The 20,103-nt window shown below is 45.0% G+C and overlaps 1 protein-coding gene across 1 annotated transcript; it reads left to right on the forward strand.

The window, feature by feature from the left end:
- Positions 1-1,066: 1,066 nt before the first annotated feature.
- On the forward strand, positions 1,067-12,402 carry LOC142768246 (acetylcholinesterase-like). Its single transcript, XM_075870197.1, has 6 exons — positions 1,067-1,318; positions 1,885-2,140; positions 5,083-5,206; positions 8,197-8,530; positions 9,668-9,758; positions 12,168-12,402. The coding sequence occupies exons 1-6, from the start codon at positions 1,110-1,112 to the stop codon at positions 12,228-12,230; spliced, it is 1,077 nt and encodes a 358-aa protein (XP_075726312.1). The 5' UTR covers positions 1,067-1,109; the 3' UTR covers positions 12,231-12,402.
- Positions 12,403-20,103: the final 7,701 nt, after the last annotated feature.

Consider the following 20,103-nt stretch of genomic DNA (forward strand, 5'->3'; position numbering starts at 1 on the left):
TGAAATTCAGAAGAACATGGCTGCCTAAAGGGTTGACTATTGTGACGGAGTCATGACGTTGACGAAGGCAGTAGATGATGCATTAAAGGTGAAACTGCTTCTTTGACCGAACTTGTGGCCGGGAAACAAACGCGAACTACAACAAGCAATGCACGCTGTTCACTCATATCGGCGAACCGACGCCTCCATCAGTTCTTCCGATGCCAGTGCAAACGCGCGCTTCTCAACGGGAGCCGGCACCTTTGGGTTTAACTCCATTGCGTTGCAGTGACGCTCCCTGTCAAGGATATTTCTCTCATATGTAACCCGGTGACCTTAGGGCCGACAACAACTGAATAATCCTTACTAAAGTTCTTAAGAACTTTTTTTTAAGTGAGTTGGTGTGTCGTAACCCTAACAGCGCTCGCATTTGTGTCTGCTCGTCGTGGTGGTCAGGTTGCCCAGCGTACTCTTTATTCATCATCATTATCATCGTCAATAGAAACATCATCGCCTATTGTTTTCAAAGACCTCTGTCGGGGCAATATATGAGAAGTAGAGTTGCGTTGCAACTAAATCAGATGAAACAAACAGGGTTCACAACAGCGAAGCACAGTTCTCAGGAAAACTCGATTTTGTTATGCCTACGCCTTCGCCAACAAGGTGTTGTCGCAATGACGAAATTTCCCAGCGGCAGTGGTCTAGTGGCTACGGTACTCGGCTGCCGACCCACAGCTTGTGGGTTCGAATCCCGGCCCCGGCGGATGCGTTTTCGATGAAGGTGAAAAGGCTGTAGGCCTGTGTGCTCAGATTTGGGTGCACGTTAAAAACAAAACCAGGTGACCTAAATTTTCAGAGCCCTCAATTGCGTTGTCTTTCATATCATATAGTAGTTTTGGGCCGTTAAACCCCACACGTCAATCATTATCAGCAGCGACGAAATTCCGAAAGCGCTGCCTCTGCATAGTTTCGCCCATTGTTCCAACATAATTTTCAGTACACCCTGGCAACTGAAAATCAAGAGTTATCCACGGCTTCTGGTTAGTGCGTCCATCCTAACCACCCATCTTCCGCTTTCGATGACAGGCTGCCTCTCGGGCGACGCGCCATGCGCCGCGGCCGACGTGGCGATGGGGGACCAGACGATGGCCCTACAATGGGTGCTCGACCACATCGCCAGGTTCGGGGGCAATGCCAGCGACGTGGTCCTCATGGGCAGCGCGTCCGGAGCGTGGTCCGTGGGCGCGCATCTGCTCAAGGACGGCATGGGTGGGCCACGCTTCTGGAGCCGGGAGCGCTTCTCGAAAGTGATTCTCATGAGCGAGTCACCGTTTCGCAGGTAACGCGAGGCCAAGTCTCTTTTGGTACCTAGCCACTGTATGTCTTATGTCTCCATTTGAATTGAAGCATAGAGCAGAGAAGAGAATAGACGAAGTAGAAAGTCCAGATGATTTACCCTAAAAGCGCGAGTCTGTCGAGTTGCGAGAATCTGAAGATAAAATACAAAGATAAGGATATCTAATTGAGGGAACAGTTCGGGGTAAAATAAAGAATTGTCATTGAACAACTGATGTGGATTTATTCCTTATCAACACTCTCTTTTTTTTACATTCGATGTGTTATCCTCCTGTACTAAAATATAGGCATGAAGGCTTTCGCATACAACGGCTTAAAGAATGTGAGTGCGGCCTCGGGAAAGACAAGCCCGCTTGTCCAAACATCGGCTCCAACGTTACGCCATGTTTAGATATTTTTCACTGCACAACGGTAGAGCATGACACAGTATGATTGCGTGTGCCCAACGCTAGGCATCATAAGAATATAACGGCGAAGAAATAAACACTGCTTTCTCTGACGAGTCGTCTGAGGCAACTGAATAAAGGACGATGTGGCTTTTTGCTGCAGGTACTTCGACGATAAGTCTCACGAGCTCCCGTCCTTGCTCGACTGCTCCCGCGGCGGCACAGTCGAGAAACTTCACTGCCTGAGGACGGTCCCGGCGCGCGAGATCGTCCGCGCTACCAGCAAGATGGTGCACTACTTCGGACCTTCGGCGAGCGCCCACCCGAGCCTCAAAGACGCGTCCAGGCTCACCGGGCGGCGATTCCTGCTGGGCACTGTCAGCAACGAGGGCACCCACCTTCTGGACTACCTCAAAACGGTTAGATTCCCCTTTATAGGTGCTTGCAAAGCTATTAGATCAGATGTCCGGTTAGATAGATAGATAGATAGATAGATAGATAGATAGATAGATAGATAGATAGATAGATAGATAGATAGATAGATAGATAGATAGATAGATAGATAGATAGATAGATAGATAGATAGATAGATAGATAGATAGATAGATAGATAGATAGATAGATAGATAGATAGATAGATAGATAGATAGATAGATAGATAGATAGATAGATAGATAGATAGATAGATAGATAGATAGATAGATAGATAGATAGATAGATAGATAGATAGATAGATAGATAGATAGATAGATAGATAGATAGATAGATAGATAGATAGACAGACAGACAGACAGACAGACAGACAGACAGACAGACAGACAGACAGACAGACAGACAGACAGACAGACAGACAGACAGATAGACAGATAGATAGATAGATAGATAGATAGATAGATAGATAGATAGATAGATAGATAGATAGATAGATAGATAGATAGATAGATAGATAGATAGATTTCCAGCCTATTTTAAAGACCGTAGCTTTTTTAATGTGTTTAAAAAATGTTAATGGTTTAGAGTCCTTAGTATTCCACTATGGGAGAGCTGTAAGCCGTCCCGAGGTATGCAAAAATTTTGGTCTGTCTGTCTTAATTGTTACACGGTTCCGTCATTTGACTCAAGTTTCAGCACTTGCTAAACAGCCAGCCATCTTGAACTGGGGACTGCGTTCATACTAGTGATGTTTGTCGACTAGAAAGCAAATATTACCCTCATCTGGGGCACAACATCAATACTTAAATATTGGGTGGCGTGTTCATTTACTAAAAAATAAATAAATACGCCATTCTAAAAACTCTAGAGTTTCTTACGCAGCGCTTAAATTGTGACACTATGACCCGAAAATGCCCTCTCTGCCGACGTTATAGTGCTACCATGCGTCAGGGCGGAAACGCTACCAGCACATCATAACGGGTGGCCGCAGATGAGACCAGGACTCCTGTAGTACAGCCGGCAGAACAGTGTCGTCTTTCGACTGAATTTGCTTTGAAGCACGCAGATATGCGGCTAATTACTTTTATTGCAAAAAAAGTTTGCCTGCCCCTTTTTCTCCTTCTCTGTTCTCACTCTCCCACTCCTCTTAGTTATTACATCCCACGCCATAAGAATTCGTGCAGTAGGAAAGACCATAGAGTATCCTAATTCACGCTAGAGGGAACTCTGGCGCTAGTGACTATGAAAGCTGCAACGCACGGTGCTCCAGCAAGCACGCGAATGATGGGTAGTACTCACATTTGTTTAATCTTCGTACTTCTGGCCTGCTTTTGACTCCCTGTGTGTTCGTATGCCTTGGAGCTGTTTGCTTACGAAACAAAAATCGGCAAATGTTCAGCGATTGCGCTTCACCACCTTATTTTTTTAGACTTACATTTCCAAATCAGATCACGAAGTTCTAAAGGATTGAATCTTTCTTTCAAAACAAAACCGAAACACAGCAATAAACAAAGCCGCAAGTATGATTCGCCACCGGCAAATACGAAGACTAGGCAAACGTTTGTACTACCCATCATTCCCATGGCCGCTTAACGATGGCAGCGTCAGAGTACCTTCTAGTTAATTTTAGGAAACTCCATGGGAGAGACTACGCCGGGCGCACATGTTCTATGAACGAAGAAGATTAGGAGAGTGTGGGTCAGCCGAGTTATTTCGTGACACGGGCTGGAAAGTGGAGGCCGTTCGCCGTGATGACAGTTCATGCGAAAACATAGCAGCGTAACGGCAACTGAACATCGCTACTGTAAAGTTATCAGTCGTTTGGGAAACGACATCTCTTTTTTAACGCCATGCGAGACCCAAGCCATGGCAATCCAACAACTTCTCTTGAACTTGTCCGGAATAAGTATACGTTGATTTTGTATCGCCCAATTAGAACGGAACGGCGAGTATTTCAACTCTGAAAACGTCCCTCGCACTTCGTTCTTTAACAACTCGTAGAGAAGCTTTCCTTTTAACACTATATAATTTGATGTATTGAATGTTTTTTTTTCCTCTGCATAACCAAATAAAACTTAGTACATAGCCCATATCCCGCCTCGTTAATCATTGTCACAAAGCAGGCATCCCTTCACGTAACGCAACTTCGTTGAGTTCACTTTTGTCTCGACGTCAAAGGAGTGCAACAATCTTTCCTGTGATATTGTTGGTATCAATGATAAACACTTGTCCATGATGTATTAGCTGACATTGTATATTTGTGTTTTTGTTGAATTAACTAGCAATATATAAGTATGTTTTGTTATTTATGATCGAGAATGTAATATGCGAATATATCAGCTAAAATTCTATGATACAAGATTTATTTGTAGAATCCAACTTTATAATTCCAAACACCTCTTAAAATCATTGAGCCCTGAAAGTACAATAAATAAATAAATAAATAAATAAATAATAAGGAGGAACCTAATGGGAAACTTCGCTTGTCTTGATTATGCACAGATTAACGACATTTAGGACACAATCAAGTGAAGTTATGCATAGAGAAGTTATTTCTACTGATCAAGTCAGAGATGAGAAGAAATTAAAGCTGAAAAACCCATGTTGCCGATGGGAGAAACCAAAGATGCTGCCTTCGAATAACGCGTCCTAAGTTCCACAAAGTGCGCACGGCGGCGGTAATCCCCGCATCACCTTATCGAGTACATCTGAGAATTTAAACGTGGAAGTGTCCGGCAGCACCGCTCGTAGTCATGACGACGAATGTGGGGAGCTCTACTTTGTCTGCTGGTGCCAGCAAGCAAAAAAACTTTCATCTAGTCTGTCTTTTAAAAGCGCGTCATGTCAAATTCAATGTAACACCTTGGTCAATGATTCAACAGCAAGAAGGTCGTTCATGATTTTTTTTTTTTTTTTTGCTCCGTTCCAGACTTCGCCGCCTGACGCAAACGTGGACCGCGTTCTGCCCACTTTTCTGAAAAGAATTCACAACATCAACAACGGCACAGATATCATCGATGCTTTTCGAAAAGCAAATGCACCCGATGAAAACGGTACTAGCAAATATTTAACTTGTCGTTATTGTGCTTTCAGCTTACGTGGAAAGAGCAAGTGACCTTTTTTTTTTCGCAAGGTTCAAGCACCAAAGAGACATGCTTGACACAATTAAACAGAACTCACGCATTGGGGTAAAAAACTTCACCCGATGATTGATTGATGTGTGGGGTTGAACGTGATGAAACCACCATATGATTATGGAAGGCTCCGGAAATCGCGACCACCTGGGGTTCTTTAACGTGCACCCAAATCTGAGCACACGGGCCTACAACATTTCCGCCTCCATCGGAAATGCAGCTGCCGATGCCGGAATTAGATCCCGCGACCTGCGGGTCAGCAGCCGAGTACCTTAGCCACCGTAGACCACGGCGGCGGGGCAAAAACTTCACCCGAAGCAGTGAGTGAATCTCGGCCAGTGGTAAATTTTTCAGCTTTGAGTTTTACCGTTATGAGTTGGTTTGACATTTTTAGGCAAAATTAGCAGTCGTGCGCATAATGTGTTCTTTTCAGCCTCGTTCACTAAAGTGGCTAATAAAGGAAAGTTCTCGGTCTGGTTACATCAGCGCTCCCATTAAGGCGCCAACCCTTCAATCGAAGAGAAGTGAACACCACTTAGCGTTGATGTGCATGCCGTTAGGAATGGTCATAGGTGTATTCATGCAACGTTTAACCGTAGCTTACGAAGTCGATGGTTATTTATTTTCGTGAGAGCGGATAGCAAACACGCGAACACCTTTTGCAGTGGTGCCGGCATGGCGCCTGCTTAGTCTTTTTTTTTTCGATTTAGTTTGAAGCACTCGCGCCGCTTTGTGGTAGAATACTTCTTGGCCAATTGGAATGACTGGATTGCACTCTGGCCAAAGCCGTGCTCTTTGTTCTTAGCTTCTGTCGGAATCTCTTCTTGGTCGATGACGACATTGTGGCTGGCCACAAATTTAGCGCGAAACTGGGATCCCTTCCACTATAGCATTAATTTCAAAGTCTATTATCACTGTTTTGGGCGTGATAACAATGCGAATCAATCACTTGTGGCACATACACACGTAGTTATGTCGGTATATGCTGCAAGGGAACCATCACTGGTAGAATGGGTTTAACAGCATACGCGACAGCAAGTCACATTATTGATGTCATACGTCCACGCCAGACCATAACCTCCGAGTCGGGTCCTTTCCGATGTCAGTTTATGTACATATATATAATGAGCTGAGGCAAGGACCACGACAGTGACTAGAAATTTACGCGCGCATATAGGAAGATGGATAGACAGAAACTGTTTGGTGCATTTGGCTCGCTAGCAAATACAATTCGCAATTACCAAGAATGGAAGCTTGCAGTACAGTTCTTATGCAAGTTGCAGCTTTCAATACCACTGTGCTGCCTCGGAAATTAAGTGCTGCGATGGAAAAGAATCACTTAGCCAAGAATGGGTCCCTGTTTATTGAAAAATATTTAAATTTCATCGCTAGTCATGTTCACACTGCTAGAAAAATTTCGCATGAAGGTCACGTTCGGTAGCATATTTAAACGGTCCACCTATTTTAATAGCTACGTCTTCTACATTCAAGCTAGACAATCTGGTCCATCTTTCTCCATGTCAAAGACATTACACCTTCTTTGGGCGTGTATTCTGAATAATATCTGTGGTGTAAAGTGACACTAAAGCCTAATAAGAATTTACATCAGAGTGAAAGCTCAATGTATGACAACATCTAAAACGACAATGTTATCAACAACAGTGTCTTACTTACCGAGAAATTAAGTTAAATGCACAAGAACACTAGCGCCACAGTAGGACATTCTTAAAATTATCCCGATGACGTCAGACGGACCACCTACAAATAATAAATGGTAATCGATCTAGCTGCTCTAAATAAAGAGCCTTCCGTGCATCGAGAGGTGCAATAAAATGCTACTTATTCGTTTCTGTTTCACTCATGAAAAAAAAAAGAACCGCCTGACGTTACCATGGGGACTGGCGCAAGTGGTTGAAAAAAAATCAATTTCAGCGTTGTTACCCTCGACATGTGGGGCTGGGGTGCCGTTAAAACCAAAAACGTCTGCCATGGCTTTCGAGGGCGGGCGCACGCACTCGCCATCTCAGAGGTTATGGTCGTTGCTTGTATGGCTCCCGCTGCTTTCAGCCTGCTGCTACTAGCGCTGTAAAGCCGGGCAACATTGTTCACGGCAACAGTGACGTGAGCCAGTCCGGTCAGTCCGCTTCTTGAGGCGGGTAATTTGAATTGCACTAACCCGATGCGAGCTACTAAACCGTGATTTTATTTTAAAATAGGCCCTTCCTTGGCACAAAAGTAAGACTACGAGGTTTCTGAAACGCTATTCCAACAATCAACGCCTAACTAAGAGTTCCTTTTAGTGTCCCTTTAAATGCCCCCAACCATGATGAGATTTTAAGGGATACTTTAGTGGAGGTGCCCGAAAATTTTTACTATTGTGTGTTCGTTAACGTGCGCCGTCTTTGCACAGTGTGCACAGGCCTCTATGATTTCACCTCCATTGAAATGCGACCACCGCGACTAGGATCAAACCTGCGACCTTCGGGTCAGCGCAGACGAGCCTTATAAGTGGCACACCACTGCAGCGGACTCGAGCGTGTATTCTTAAAGCCTGCTGGCATGCAATTACATATATATCACTCCTCGCAGAATCTTAGACATTTCAATCTTCTTTTATTGCGTAAATGGCTCCTCCACGAATGGATCGTATATTGGCACAGCGCCAAATTATAAAAGCTGCTTCCCCAGTTAGCCAACATCACAGGCAGTGTATGCTATGTAGTGGTGGTGACCATATATATTGGTGGTGTTGTGTTTCTCTCTTCCCTCTCTGCTCTCTGTCTTTCATCTCCCCCATCCCTCTCCCATGCGCAGGGTAGCGAACCGGCTGCCTGTGAGCTGATTAACCTCCCTGCCGTTCTTTTCCTTCTATTTTCCTTCCTTCCTTCTCTTTTCGTGGCCGTGCGCAGTCATTGTACCAGTTCTAGCAGCGTACGGTAATTACGCAGTCACCGCAAGTGGCGCCTCCTGGGCGTCCGAACTGCTCGGCGACCTGTTCTACACCTGCCCGCTGTTGCGGCTGGGACGCGAACTCGCGACCAGAGAGCGGAACCTGGTGTCCGGCTACGTATTCGACCACCGGCCCAGCTTCGCACTGTTCAACGACACGACGGGATCGGCGCGTTTCATGGACCTGGACTTCGTCTTCGGTCGCCCCCTGGACGGGTCTCGAGCGGCGAACGAACAAGAGCGGGAGCTCAGTCGAAGAATGATCGACATGTGGGCCACGTTCGCCAAGACTGGGTACGGTTAGCCTTAGTTCGCGTAAGCGGGCGCAGCGTACTAATTTAAAAGGGGAGGGAGAGTTATGCACTTGCGCTGCCATGCCCCTATATACTGTTCTTCGAGTCCGAATGGATTGATTGATTGATATGTGGGGTTCAACGTTCCAAAACCACCATGTGATTATGAGAAAGGCCGTAGTGGAGGGCTCCAGAGATTTCGACCACCTAGGGTTCTTTAACGTGCACCCGAAATATGAGCACACGGGCCCACAACATTTCCGCCTACACCGGAAATGCAGCCGCCGCAGCCGAGATTTGAACTCGCGACCTACGGAATCAGCAGCCAAGTACCTTAGTCACTAGACCACCACGGAGGGGCGCGTCCGAATGGAAACAAGCGTAGCACTGAGTGCGAAAATTCAGAGGCTACAGGCGATGCCCGAGAAGTGTTTTTGCATTGCCTTGCATGCATTACCTCTATATTGTATTGCCTTGCCTGAGCATGCGCAGAGAGTTTTCTGCTTCTACCATTTATTCCCGCAACCACGCATTTATTAGCCGGTGTTTTCGGTGTCTTGACATACCTCGTGTGTCCCTATTTGCAGGTTCTTTCTATTTAGCATGGACACGCTCCTCGCAACAGGCTGCATTTACCCTCACACTTTGCGGGTCTTAGAGTGAGATGTAAACGATTACAGGACTGATATATCAGGAAGCATGAGCCAAAACTATTGACAATAACCTGCCTGATCATGCCCACACATAAAGCAATGATTAAGCAGTTCAGAGTGACCAAAGGTGGACTCTAATGAAGTTTTGAATTAGAAGGGTGTATTTTTCTCCTACAACAATCATCATCATTTGGTTTCTGTGCCCTTTGTTTCTGTAAAATTCGGCACTGACCACTTATCAGGGATGCTATATATGTCAGTCTGATAACGCGAATATCATTCGTGACCTTAAAGTAGTTAAACCCCACAAATCAATCGTGACCCTAGAGTGCCGGTCGCGTGGTGATAATGCAAGGAAAGGAACGCAAGATAAATTATGATCGTTGGTGTGAGACAAAAACACACCCCTTTTACTCGATATTATATTTTAGCGTAGAGGCGAAACTTGGTGGTCACTTCAAATTTCAACATTTTCTCTCTTCCAGGAACCTACCGTTTGTGAACGGACAGCCATGGCCGAGGTACACGGACGACGGAAAAGACGTGCAAGTGCGAATCGGCCTCGCGCGTTTTGATGTGAGCCCATAGACCGCATCGAATCTTCACTTGCTGGTACCACGAACGCTGTAACCAGGCCCATGCTTTCGACACCCGAAATTTGCTTAGAGTCGAATACAGAGGGAGGCTGCCGGGGCATTGTGTAGACATTACTACCCGTCGCGTGACCTGAGATGTTAGCAATCTATAACAGCCTTTGAACTATGTGGTACATTTCAGGGGTACCCGACATTATATACCTTGTTATTTTATTCTCGCGGCCGTGTTTAGAGCAAAAGTTTGTACGTAATTTGTAGCAAGAGTATTGGCTATCTGGCGAGCTGGTGCTGTTTCGTGATTTCCTGCGCAACACACGCGGGACAATAAAAGATACCTGATACGTCCTTGAATAGCCTTTGAAAGAAGGCACGTATGTCAGTGGTCCTTGAATAGCCTTTGAATAGCCTTGAATAGCCTTAGATACGTCCTTGAATAGCCTTTGAAATAGGGCATGCATGTCAGGGGTGCCTGACTCTATAGACTTTGGCATTGAACTCTCGCAGCCCCGTACTTAGAGCGAAAGTGTAGACGTAATTTGTAACAAGAGTAATGATAATCGGACGAGTCGGGGCTGGTTCGTGACTTCCTCTGCAACACACGCAAGACAGTAAAAGATGTCAGATAAGGAATTCGCTCTCTTACGGAACAAAGGTAAAAATCCCGTTACTGATGCGTGGCTACTGTCTCAAATTTAGTTCTCGAGCTGGTAATGTTTTCCTGACGTCGGTTTGTTTCTTCGTCTTTTTTTTTAATCCAGTTTTTGTATCAGTTTTTCATATGGTTATTCCTGTGCACTATCAGGATTCTTTTGCGTTAATGCAGATATCTAAAAGCGGATTTCATTGCTTCTTATAGTGGAGTTGCGCCCCTGGTTCCCGTTTCTTTCGTTTCCCGTACATGCGCTCCACAGCGAGCCCTACAAGGGCGTAATCTTTGCATTCGTTATCACCACTCCGCGTAGCACATACACGGCCTCATGGTTTGGTTAGGTGACAGCAACGACTGTCCAACTGCTGTCGTAATCGACACAGCAGCCCCTACCACCCCCCCCCCCCCGAAAAAACTGCCCCCTACAATTGACGAACATTCTGTTTCATACTATCGTAGGGGTCAGAATGCGTGCCGCTATGATGTGCTGTTAGGCGTTTTGATATACATCTTTAACAACCAAGCGATCAACCTTTTGGCAGACGAGTATGCGTGACAAGGGTTGGATTGGTGCATGTGGATGTTCCTTGGCTTTATCAATGCAAGTCGCCATACGCAAAAACAAGCAATCATCGGTTTACCAGCTCAAAATGGTGGCACCCATATGTCTTAAGGAAGACATTCTACAGACGAAAATATCAATCACTTGCACGGGGTAGCCATCTGTGGTTGTGTTTGTGGATTGCGTGCAACAAACGACCGTTATAGCATCTAGCCACATACTGACGATCGGATGATCTTCGCCAGTTTTTGCGAGCCATCAGCAGTGTGGTCACCCAATTCACACTCCCCGTGCCCACCGTGGTATATATGGCGATAACCAAGGTCAATATTGATAATTTTTGTACATGCATTTCTTACTTGCCCCTTGCGATGGATACATCCGTCAACGCAATTGTCCTTCACTGAATTATACTTATAAAGTAGTGCACATTGTTTGCTTCACTTGAGCTTTGATATTATTGTATTATCAGCGTCAAATGAAACCACAACAGCGGCAAGCCTTCGCGATAGTGTAGTGCATGCCATCCAGTTATCACGATTGACAGGCGAGTGTATCCTGTTCGGCAGCTTTCCGCATGTATGCGTCCCTATTCGTAGTGATAACTGGATGGCACGCACTATAGCATCGCGAAGGCTTGCCGCTGTTCGGGTTTCATTTGACGCTGATATGTACCTCTTCACTTTCTATATATATTCGCAATTTTATTGCCGTAACAGTTCAACATATATACAGTTTTGTACTGCAACTACAAAAGTTCGCTTAAATTGGCATGTGTCATCCATTATATCTTTACAGTGATGCATTTGAATTTGGGTAATGTTTTTGCAGACCTCAGTGCTCTCGTCGTTTTTTTCACGAACCAGGATGTAGGCTTTGTCAGGAAACAGTTGTGCCTGTTTATATTTGCTTCGTATCGGTGGCATGTAACGTTCTCTTATGGACCCACGCCAGAATAAAAATTATTATTATTATTATTATTATTATTATTATTATTATTATTATTATTATTATTATTATTATTATTATTATTATTATTATTATTATTATTATTATTATTATTATTTGCTGTGACGTTATGTACGCTTGTCTATATGTGGGAGTAACAGTAACAAAATCTGGTCGTTAACTAGAGGGCCCCACCAGAGCTAACAGGCAGCCTTTCTTGCATCTTGCAGGAAGTTCGGGACTACAAAAAGAATAGCTGCGCCGTCCTGCCATCTTTTGTGGATCGCAAGTGACCAGAGGGAGTCAATGCCGTAGATGCGGCTGGCGGCTACACAAGTGCACTGAGCTAGTTTGGGCAGTGCATTACTTCATAAGACGAGGTTTTTGGACCCTATAGCTTACGTACAGAACATGACGTGTCATTTATAGATCTCGCTTGAATTTCCTGCGCGTTCGAGAATGTGTATACGTTTGCCCAATCTTCGTTTTGTCTTCTTCTCTCTTCTGTGTGCTCTTATTGAGATTTTCGGCACGCAGCGCTTTTACGGCAGAAAGTTTACGAATGTCGGCATCGCATAGTGTGTAGCTGGAGGGCTCCCGGCCACAGAACCGTATTCGGAAGTAGTTTTTGATGTTCGGCCCTATAGCGCGCGAAAATGAGAACGTGCAGTACCGTATAGTGTTGAAGGTAACACTCAAAAGAGCACACTTCCTATGCTGGCCCCTTGATTGCAAGTGGAGTTTGATGTATCGTTTACGCCCCGCCGTGGTGGTCCAGAGGCTAAGGTACTCGGCTGGTGACCTGCAGGTCGCGGGATCGAATCGCGGCTGCGGCGGCTGCTTTTCCGATGGAGGTGGAAATGCTGTAGGCCCGTGTGCTCAGATTTCAGTGTACGTTAAAGAACCCCAAGTGGTCGAACTTTCCAGAGCCCTCCACTACGGCGTCTCTCGTAATCATATGGTAGTTTTGAGACGTTTTAGCCCACACATCATCATCTTCTTCTTCTTTGCGTTCTTATTGATATTTTCGGTACTCAGTGATTTTACTGCAGAAACATTACGAATGTAGAAAGCGCATAGTATGCAGCTGGAGGGCTCCCGGTCAGAGAACCGTACACGGAAGTTCCTCCTGATGGACGGCCCTAGTGCGCGAAAATTCGAACGTGCAGTAACGTCTACAGCTGAAGGGAACACTGAAATGAGCACACTTCCTATGCTGGCCTCTTAGATGCAAGTGGAGCTTGATGGGTTGTTTGTGCATTGCACGCGTCAGGTACAACCGCACTTCCCACCGTTTGTTTATTAACCTCAGTGTTTCACGCTTACATGCTAACACTAAAGCACTCAACAAATCCTTCCTACCAACTGCTATTGAGCTATGGAACTCTGTGTCCGAACAAAGAGTGAATGAGAAAGATTCCAATAAATTTAAGAACATACTTTCATGTCTTTCTGAACCCGTAATCTGCCACCATCACAGTGTTAATTCTTGTACTACTCATTTAACAGCATTTATACCACCTGTTCTGCGTATTGCACTGTTCTTGCTTCGCGTTTGAAAGTGAAATCACGTATTCTAAATTTTCGCTAACATTTTCTTTTTTTCTAGCATTGCACATTCATGATTATTCTGCTATTGATGCTTTTTCTCCCCTTATGTACTAATGACCAGGCTGTTATCTATGCTTTTGTGTACCACCACCTTCTTATTTATTACCCTGAAAAGGACCTTTAAGGGTACAATAAAGGATGATTATGATGGGCCGTTCGTGGAGCCGCGGTGGTGTAGTTTCTACTAGGTCACTTGCTATTCTTGGTCATTTGTTAAAAGTGCTTTGTTACACGTTTTAACGCAAACTCTAACCCTCCATGAAGCTCTAATAGGGTCATTTTGCAACCATTTTCAAGCACCGGTGAAGTTCATGGGTAGAGAACTACGCATGTCACGCAGAAGCCTTGTGTTTTATTTCCACTGTGTACTTGGAATTGCTTTTGTTTTGTTTGTTCTTTAATTTTATCCGGTAATTATTACAGGCACTGGTGGAGGTGGCAGTGGACAACAAGTGATGCGTAATCGGCACTTGTTATCTCAAAACTGGTTTCGCCGTAAAACTCAACGTTTACTATTGGTCGTATTCTGTCCCCGAAGTTTGTCGCTGCACTTCCAAAATGATGTTTAGCGATACATGTATTTAATTAGTCATTTGGGGGCTATACATTAAGTTACAGTCACAGGAGTGTCGCACTGCTTTACTTGATAAAATAAAAAAAATATTACGATGTCATTGTGTATTTATCCATTCAATTTGTTACTTCAGAACTCGTCACCATATACGTGACAAATCCCATCTGTTAACCGGACCATTTGCTCGTTAACGTTTATTAGCTTGTTTTTTTTTTTTTTGGGGGGGGGGGGGGGGTCTCTAGTTTCAGCGTCAAGAAACCAGGTGGCAGGTCTCGAGGTTTTGCCAATCGGTGCTTCAAACATACCGCTTTGTGGGTGAGTGCGTTCAGAGTGGGGAAAGCGTGACAGTGATCTTCTAATCGGCCTATGACCAAAGATTTTCGGGTTTGCAGTGATGTCATTCGGGTTTTTGGCATCATTCCTAGAAAGGAGAGAGAATGATAACTCGCCAATTTTGAGAATATCTTGTAAAGTGCGGGCTGCTTGCCGCTCTGATGATGATGGCTTTTATGAACGACACACATTCACTTTGGGGCACTGGCGAAGAAACGAACAATTAGACTTAATCTATCACATATGAATGGAATACATAATGATTTTAAAAATTGTTACAATAAGTTATTGCGACTAAATAAAAGATTTGCGATTAAAATAATCTTGATTAAGTAAGGAATTTTTCTACAGTTGAACAGAGATTCCGGTGACAACGGCCCAATTATTGTATGGCTCGCGCCTTTTCGGCAGCCCCGAATAGCAATCGGCAGCGTGTTCTGGTCATGGTGAAACGAAAACATTGTGAAGCCCCTGTAAATCACATTCGTTATGCTACATTTTTTAGGCTACATCTAAACACTGCTTCTTTTATTTATTGGCAATGCCCACGGCCTACAGGTGGCACGCCGTGCAATCCAAGATGGCTGCGGAGGGATGATCAACCCGTGAACCCGCATAGAAAAAGATTGGAGGCACGGACGTACTGCCGGTGCCGCTTTCAGTGGATGATGAGCTCTTGATCGTCAAGTGAATGTATGTCGGACCAAAGTACTTTCCCAAACTATAAGAACTGTTCAATGTTCGCTACCTCATGTCATGCCGCAGTGTGAAGGGTGGTGGTGTCAGCTGGTCGTGCGTGTATCCACGATGCTTTGCGTAATCATGTGCGTGCTAGAGAAAACTGCGCGAACTATAATTCGCGTGTGAACTGAACGGCATTCCGAGATAATTTGTGCCGAGCCTGCCTAGCGAATTCGCCGCAGTATAGTAGGCCACTAACTAGTAGCGCGCCGTCGCGGCTGCACAGGACCGAATGTTTACCGTATCGTTTGCAAACATATTACGCCGTCGTCATTACTTGCGCCGTAAGCATCATGCAGCTGCTTCTTCAACGGAATACAAGCATTTAACTTCCCATTAAGTAGCGCTTGTGTCACAGCCATGATCAGACTCCAACAGTGCGCAATTCGCTGCACTCGGATGCTGCAGGATCCATCGTCATGATCGAAACAAAGATATCGCAACGAATACACGCGTACGCTTTTCGCAACGTCTAAAATTGTGAAAATTTGTTGAACAACAACTTCGTTCGGACGGCAGTGGTGAAGTGCAGGAGAAGGTAGCGTGGGCTGCAGCCGTAACTGCGTATTTCATTGCTCTAACCATTTCGCTTTACTGGTCGAGTTCCAGCGTATTGGTGACATGTGGCATTTTGTAATATTCGTTGTAATTGGGCTACGTGCAATGCACAAGAAAAACTTTTTTTATTTTGAGCTCGCCGAAAAAATATTATACAGTAAATACAATCACAGTGACTTACGAGCGTGAAAAAAAAAACATTAAAGCACGACGGAGTGGGAACTGCAACTCGCCGATCGTGAGCTAGCAACTGACCATGCATCGTCAGTGTCACTATCAGCGCGATGACAACCATCTACGTCCCGTGAAAAATCCTCGACGTCAAGATGGTTTCTTCGAACATCACTGCTGAAAGTAATTTGGGGAATTCTCTGCGCCGAACGACTTCGATAGGACCAACAACGCGTCATTGCACAACCCCAACATGGCCTCACTCACCACATTTATCTAGGGGTGTGGAGAACATTTTGCTCCGATACCAGGCAAGAAGAAAAAAAGACACTTGCAGTGTGCTGCCATCTATTAACGGCGCAGCGTAGGCCGAGGTTTGGAAGCGCAAATCGTGAGCCTGCGAAGATTGGTTTATATGTGGAATTCAACGTCCCAAAACCACCATACAATTATGAGCAACGCCGTAGTGGAGGGCTCCGGAAATTTCGACCACCTGGGGTTCTTTAACGTGCACCGAAATCTGAGCACACGGGCCTACAGCATTTCCGCCTCCACCGGAAATGCAGCCGCCGCAGCCGGTATTCGATCCCGCGACCTGCGGGTCCACAGCCGAATGCCTTAGCCACTGGACCACCGCGGCGGCGGGAGCCTGCGCTACTTTCCGCTTGTAATGCTGTTCTGGAATGCATACACAACAAAAGCACTGACGAACGCTATACGCACGTAAAACAAGGTGAGTTTCAAGTGCAAAGACTCGACAATAATATTCAACTATCCAACGTGCCTGCAGAAAATCTCGCGAAGCTGATATGTGTACTCTGCGCGCTATAATCAAAAGCGCCAGTTGCCACGTACTTTGACAAAAACTTCACCTCTCGCAAGAACGAATGAGATTTATCGTGTCAGGGACGGTCCGGTATATTCACTGATGCACGCAACATACAAAGTGGTTTGTGTTCGTTTTTTTGCTAACGCGTTAACAGCGAGGCTAGCACCACCGAACAAGGGAGCGTCGGGAGCGTCTGCCTACTGATCATCCTTGAGAGGACGCTCTTGGTTTCCACTAGGCGGTGCGACAGTCTATAAACATTGCGAATAAAATTTATTATTATTAGTCAATTACTCCAAGCAAGCTCATGCCAATATTTCAAGTCTCTACCTAATCACACTTTGGACTGCACATAAGCTATAACACAACCTACTGCACTAAAGCTATAGAATACTACGCTACGCCACGCCAAAACACTTGAAGAATGCCCCATTTGACTGCTACGTCTTCTTATTCTTGACTTCCGGACACAGCACGCACCTATTAAAAGCGATTGACCAAGCGGAAGGCCAATTGTTCCCATAATTATTGCAATATGTAATTGTTAGGTCCACTTGTTCAATAATTCTAATTAATTGCGGATTCGAAGTCTTGATTACGAATAATGAACTATGTAACGCGCACCCGGTTCGGCAAGAGATTTCTCTAGTTCAGACATCTTCTTCGGAATTTGGCAGCAGTGGGCAAGTGGCAGTGGTGGAACTCGAGAACAAGGAGCAGTCATGGCTGACGACCTTCGCGTGTCCTTCCGTCCTGCGAATCAACCTGCCAATGACGCGCCTGCGCCTACTGGTACGTGGCACACGTTATTAGTATATTATCAAAAGGTCGTAGCGGTAGCGACCGATCTTTGATGGATATTGAACTTGCTGAGCTACCAACTTTGAACTTGCTTGGTCAATTCCGTGCTCAACGGTTGTGTAGTCCGCGATCTCCGACGCCAGCGTATAGCTCTCGCCGATCGGCCCGCCGTCCGCGATCTCTTGACGCAGCATAGCTCTCGCCGATCGGTGTCCCATCCTCACACTCTTTCAGTGTCCCCCTCTTTCCTATCTCTTCTGTTTTCTTTCTGTCGCTCTTGTGCGGCGAGTGCTCTCTCTTCGCAGCGTCTATTCTCCCGGCAACCAGGATAGTTGTTCAAAAAAATTTCTCCCGGTGGTCGCCTCCCATTGGCTCTCGTATGTCACGGGACTAACTGCCGTGGGGAGAATAGGAAACGCTGGCTACTGCCGGAAAGACTGGGCATACGTAGCCTAGCGTACGTTAGATTAGGTTAGGTTAGGCTGCGGGACAGACTTGACAGACGTGGCCCAGCGTGCGTTGGGTTAGGTTAGGTTACGTTAGGTTACGTTGAATAGGTTGGGTTAAATTCTCCCGGTTGCCGGGAAATTCACGCAAAAATATTATCCCGGCCATTAGTCACGTGACTTATGAGAGCCAATGGGAGGCGACTGCAGAGAGAAGTTTTTTTAATAGAAATTATCCCGGTTGCCGGGAGAATAGACACAATCCCCTCTCTTATTCATCTTCCTGCTATTCCTGTTAGATCCTTCTCTCATCGCCACCAAGGCACTGCGCCGTGTCGCTAGTTTAGGCCGACAGAAAGTAATTCCTTTTCCTTTTATTCGATAAATATTCTGCCACTACTACTAACAACCTTCGTAAAAGTACAGCCCCATGACAGCCCTCACCATTTAGGTGCAAAAGGCCTTGTTCGCACAATGATCCTTGTAACTTGGAGTAACAGACAACATGGCCGTCCATCATACTGTGCTAATCGTTCGACCTTTATTAAACTAAGTTTTCTCACCTCTAAGCAGAACGATTCAGGTTTTCAGGCGAGGATCGCGTTGTTTTATGAGACGAGACAAGGTTTTCTAGCAGCTACGAGCGGAGTAGATTTGTTTTCTAAGATCTTTCTCTCCCGTGCTCGTAAATGGGCGCACTTGTTGTACACGTTTCGCGTAAAAGGGCTTTAGTTTCGCACCCATATCAGCACCCTCTATGCTTATTTAATGAAACAGAGATACTACTCTGAACAGACGTAATTGAACTGGTGTATTGCTAGCGTTGCTCGCATAACAAATCTTTCATATCTATTTGAATATGAATATGCAAGAAAAAATACTTCCTACAAAGAATCGAATATATAATCAAACATCGAAGAGTATTTCGGCTCGGTAATCGAATACAATGTACAATCTAACGTAAAATCAACTTTGTGATTCAGTATGAAATCAAAATATCGTAACACGTCAAGGTATAGTGCATAATTTGGTTGGTATAAGTGAACCGATTGCAAATTTAGTAGTAATGACAACATAACAAGTAGGTTTACCAATAAGAAACAACCTGGCTTGACTGTGCAATCGCCAATAAGCTCAGCTCGAAACACGAGTTTGCTTTCTTAAAAATGACACCCAGCGTTGACATCGGCTGAAATCTTCGTACATCGGATATTTCTATGAGCGTGTGCGGAGGAGAGTCTTTGTGTGTGTGCGTGCGTATGTGTGTGTATTTCCTTTATACCACGTATCTTATTTGAACATTGCTGTAACAGTACGCTCAAACCTCATATTGTTTGTGATAGAGGGTTGCAGTTACCTAAAACTACACGAAAATATAGGTTGCTAATTGCAGCTTGGCATTGTCCTGCAATCAAGAGCACTTGCTCCACCGTGTTTATCTACAACCACAATAAATCTTTTTTAAGTCCTATCCTAAACTATATAGCGTTTCTGGGATCACGCTCCGTTGTAACAGTGAGCGTGAAGATGCGACGAGCTAGAATCAGTAGCATTGCCAAGTAACCCACTTTCATTACTTGGTAGTTTGTTAAGGAGCTTGAAAGATGCGGTGTGAGCTTACAAAGTGTGACTTGAAGTAGCAGTCACGGCTTCACTTTTGCTGAAAACGTCCTGCCTGTTATTGCACCTAAGCGATGCAGAAAAACACGAACTATAATTCTGTCCTGGAATGCATGGACAGTCCCTGCACCAGTGTTCCCGCGCTGAAATTTCCGGCGAGGCCAAATATGTTGAGACGTCATTTAGACTTCAGTTAGCCATGCAAATAATTTTCGTGAACAGTTATCTCTAGGTAGCTTATTTTACAACTATGGCGTATACGTATTTTTTTCACTTCAAATAAAACGAAGAGGCGGGCTAGTTTGTACTAATTCACAATGACGTAAGAGTAGCGCAAAAAAGACGGAGAGCGAGAAAATGAACACCACGCATTTCTGGACTGCGCTACGCTACGTCTGCTCTCAATATCGTGTTCTGTTAATTACTCAGCAATTTTGGGTAAAATAATCTGCTGGAAACCAATATTGCTGTGGGAATATACG

The sequence above is a fragment of the Rhipicephalus microplus genome, chromosome 8 (assembly GCF_043290135.1).
Source record: "Rhipicephalus microplus isolate Deutch F79 chromosome 8, USDA_Rmic, whole genome shotgun sequence".
Classification (NCBI taxonomy): Eukaryota; Metazoa; Arthropoda; class Arachnida; order Ixodida; family Ixodidae; genus Rhipicephalus; species Rhipicephalus microplus.

Coding starts and splice junctions, on each gene's coding strand:
- LOC142768246 (XM_075870197.1), top strand. CDS start 1,110: ATGGGGGACCAGACGATGGCCCTACAATGGGTGCTCGACCACATCGCC. Junction 2,141..5,082: donor TTCTGGACTACCTCAAAACG/GTTAGATTCCCC, acceptor GCTCCGTTCCAG/ACTTCGCCGCCTGACGCAAA. Junction 5,207..8,196: donor AAATGCACCCGATGAAAACG/GTACTAGCAAAT, acceptor GGCCGTGCGCAG/TCATTGTACCAGTTCTAGCA.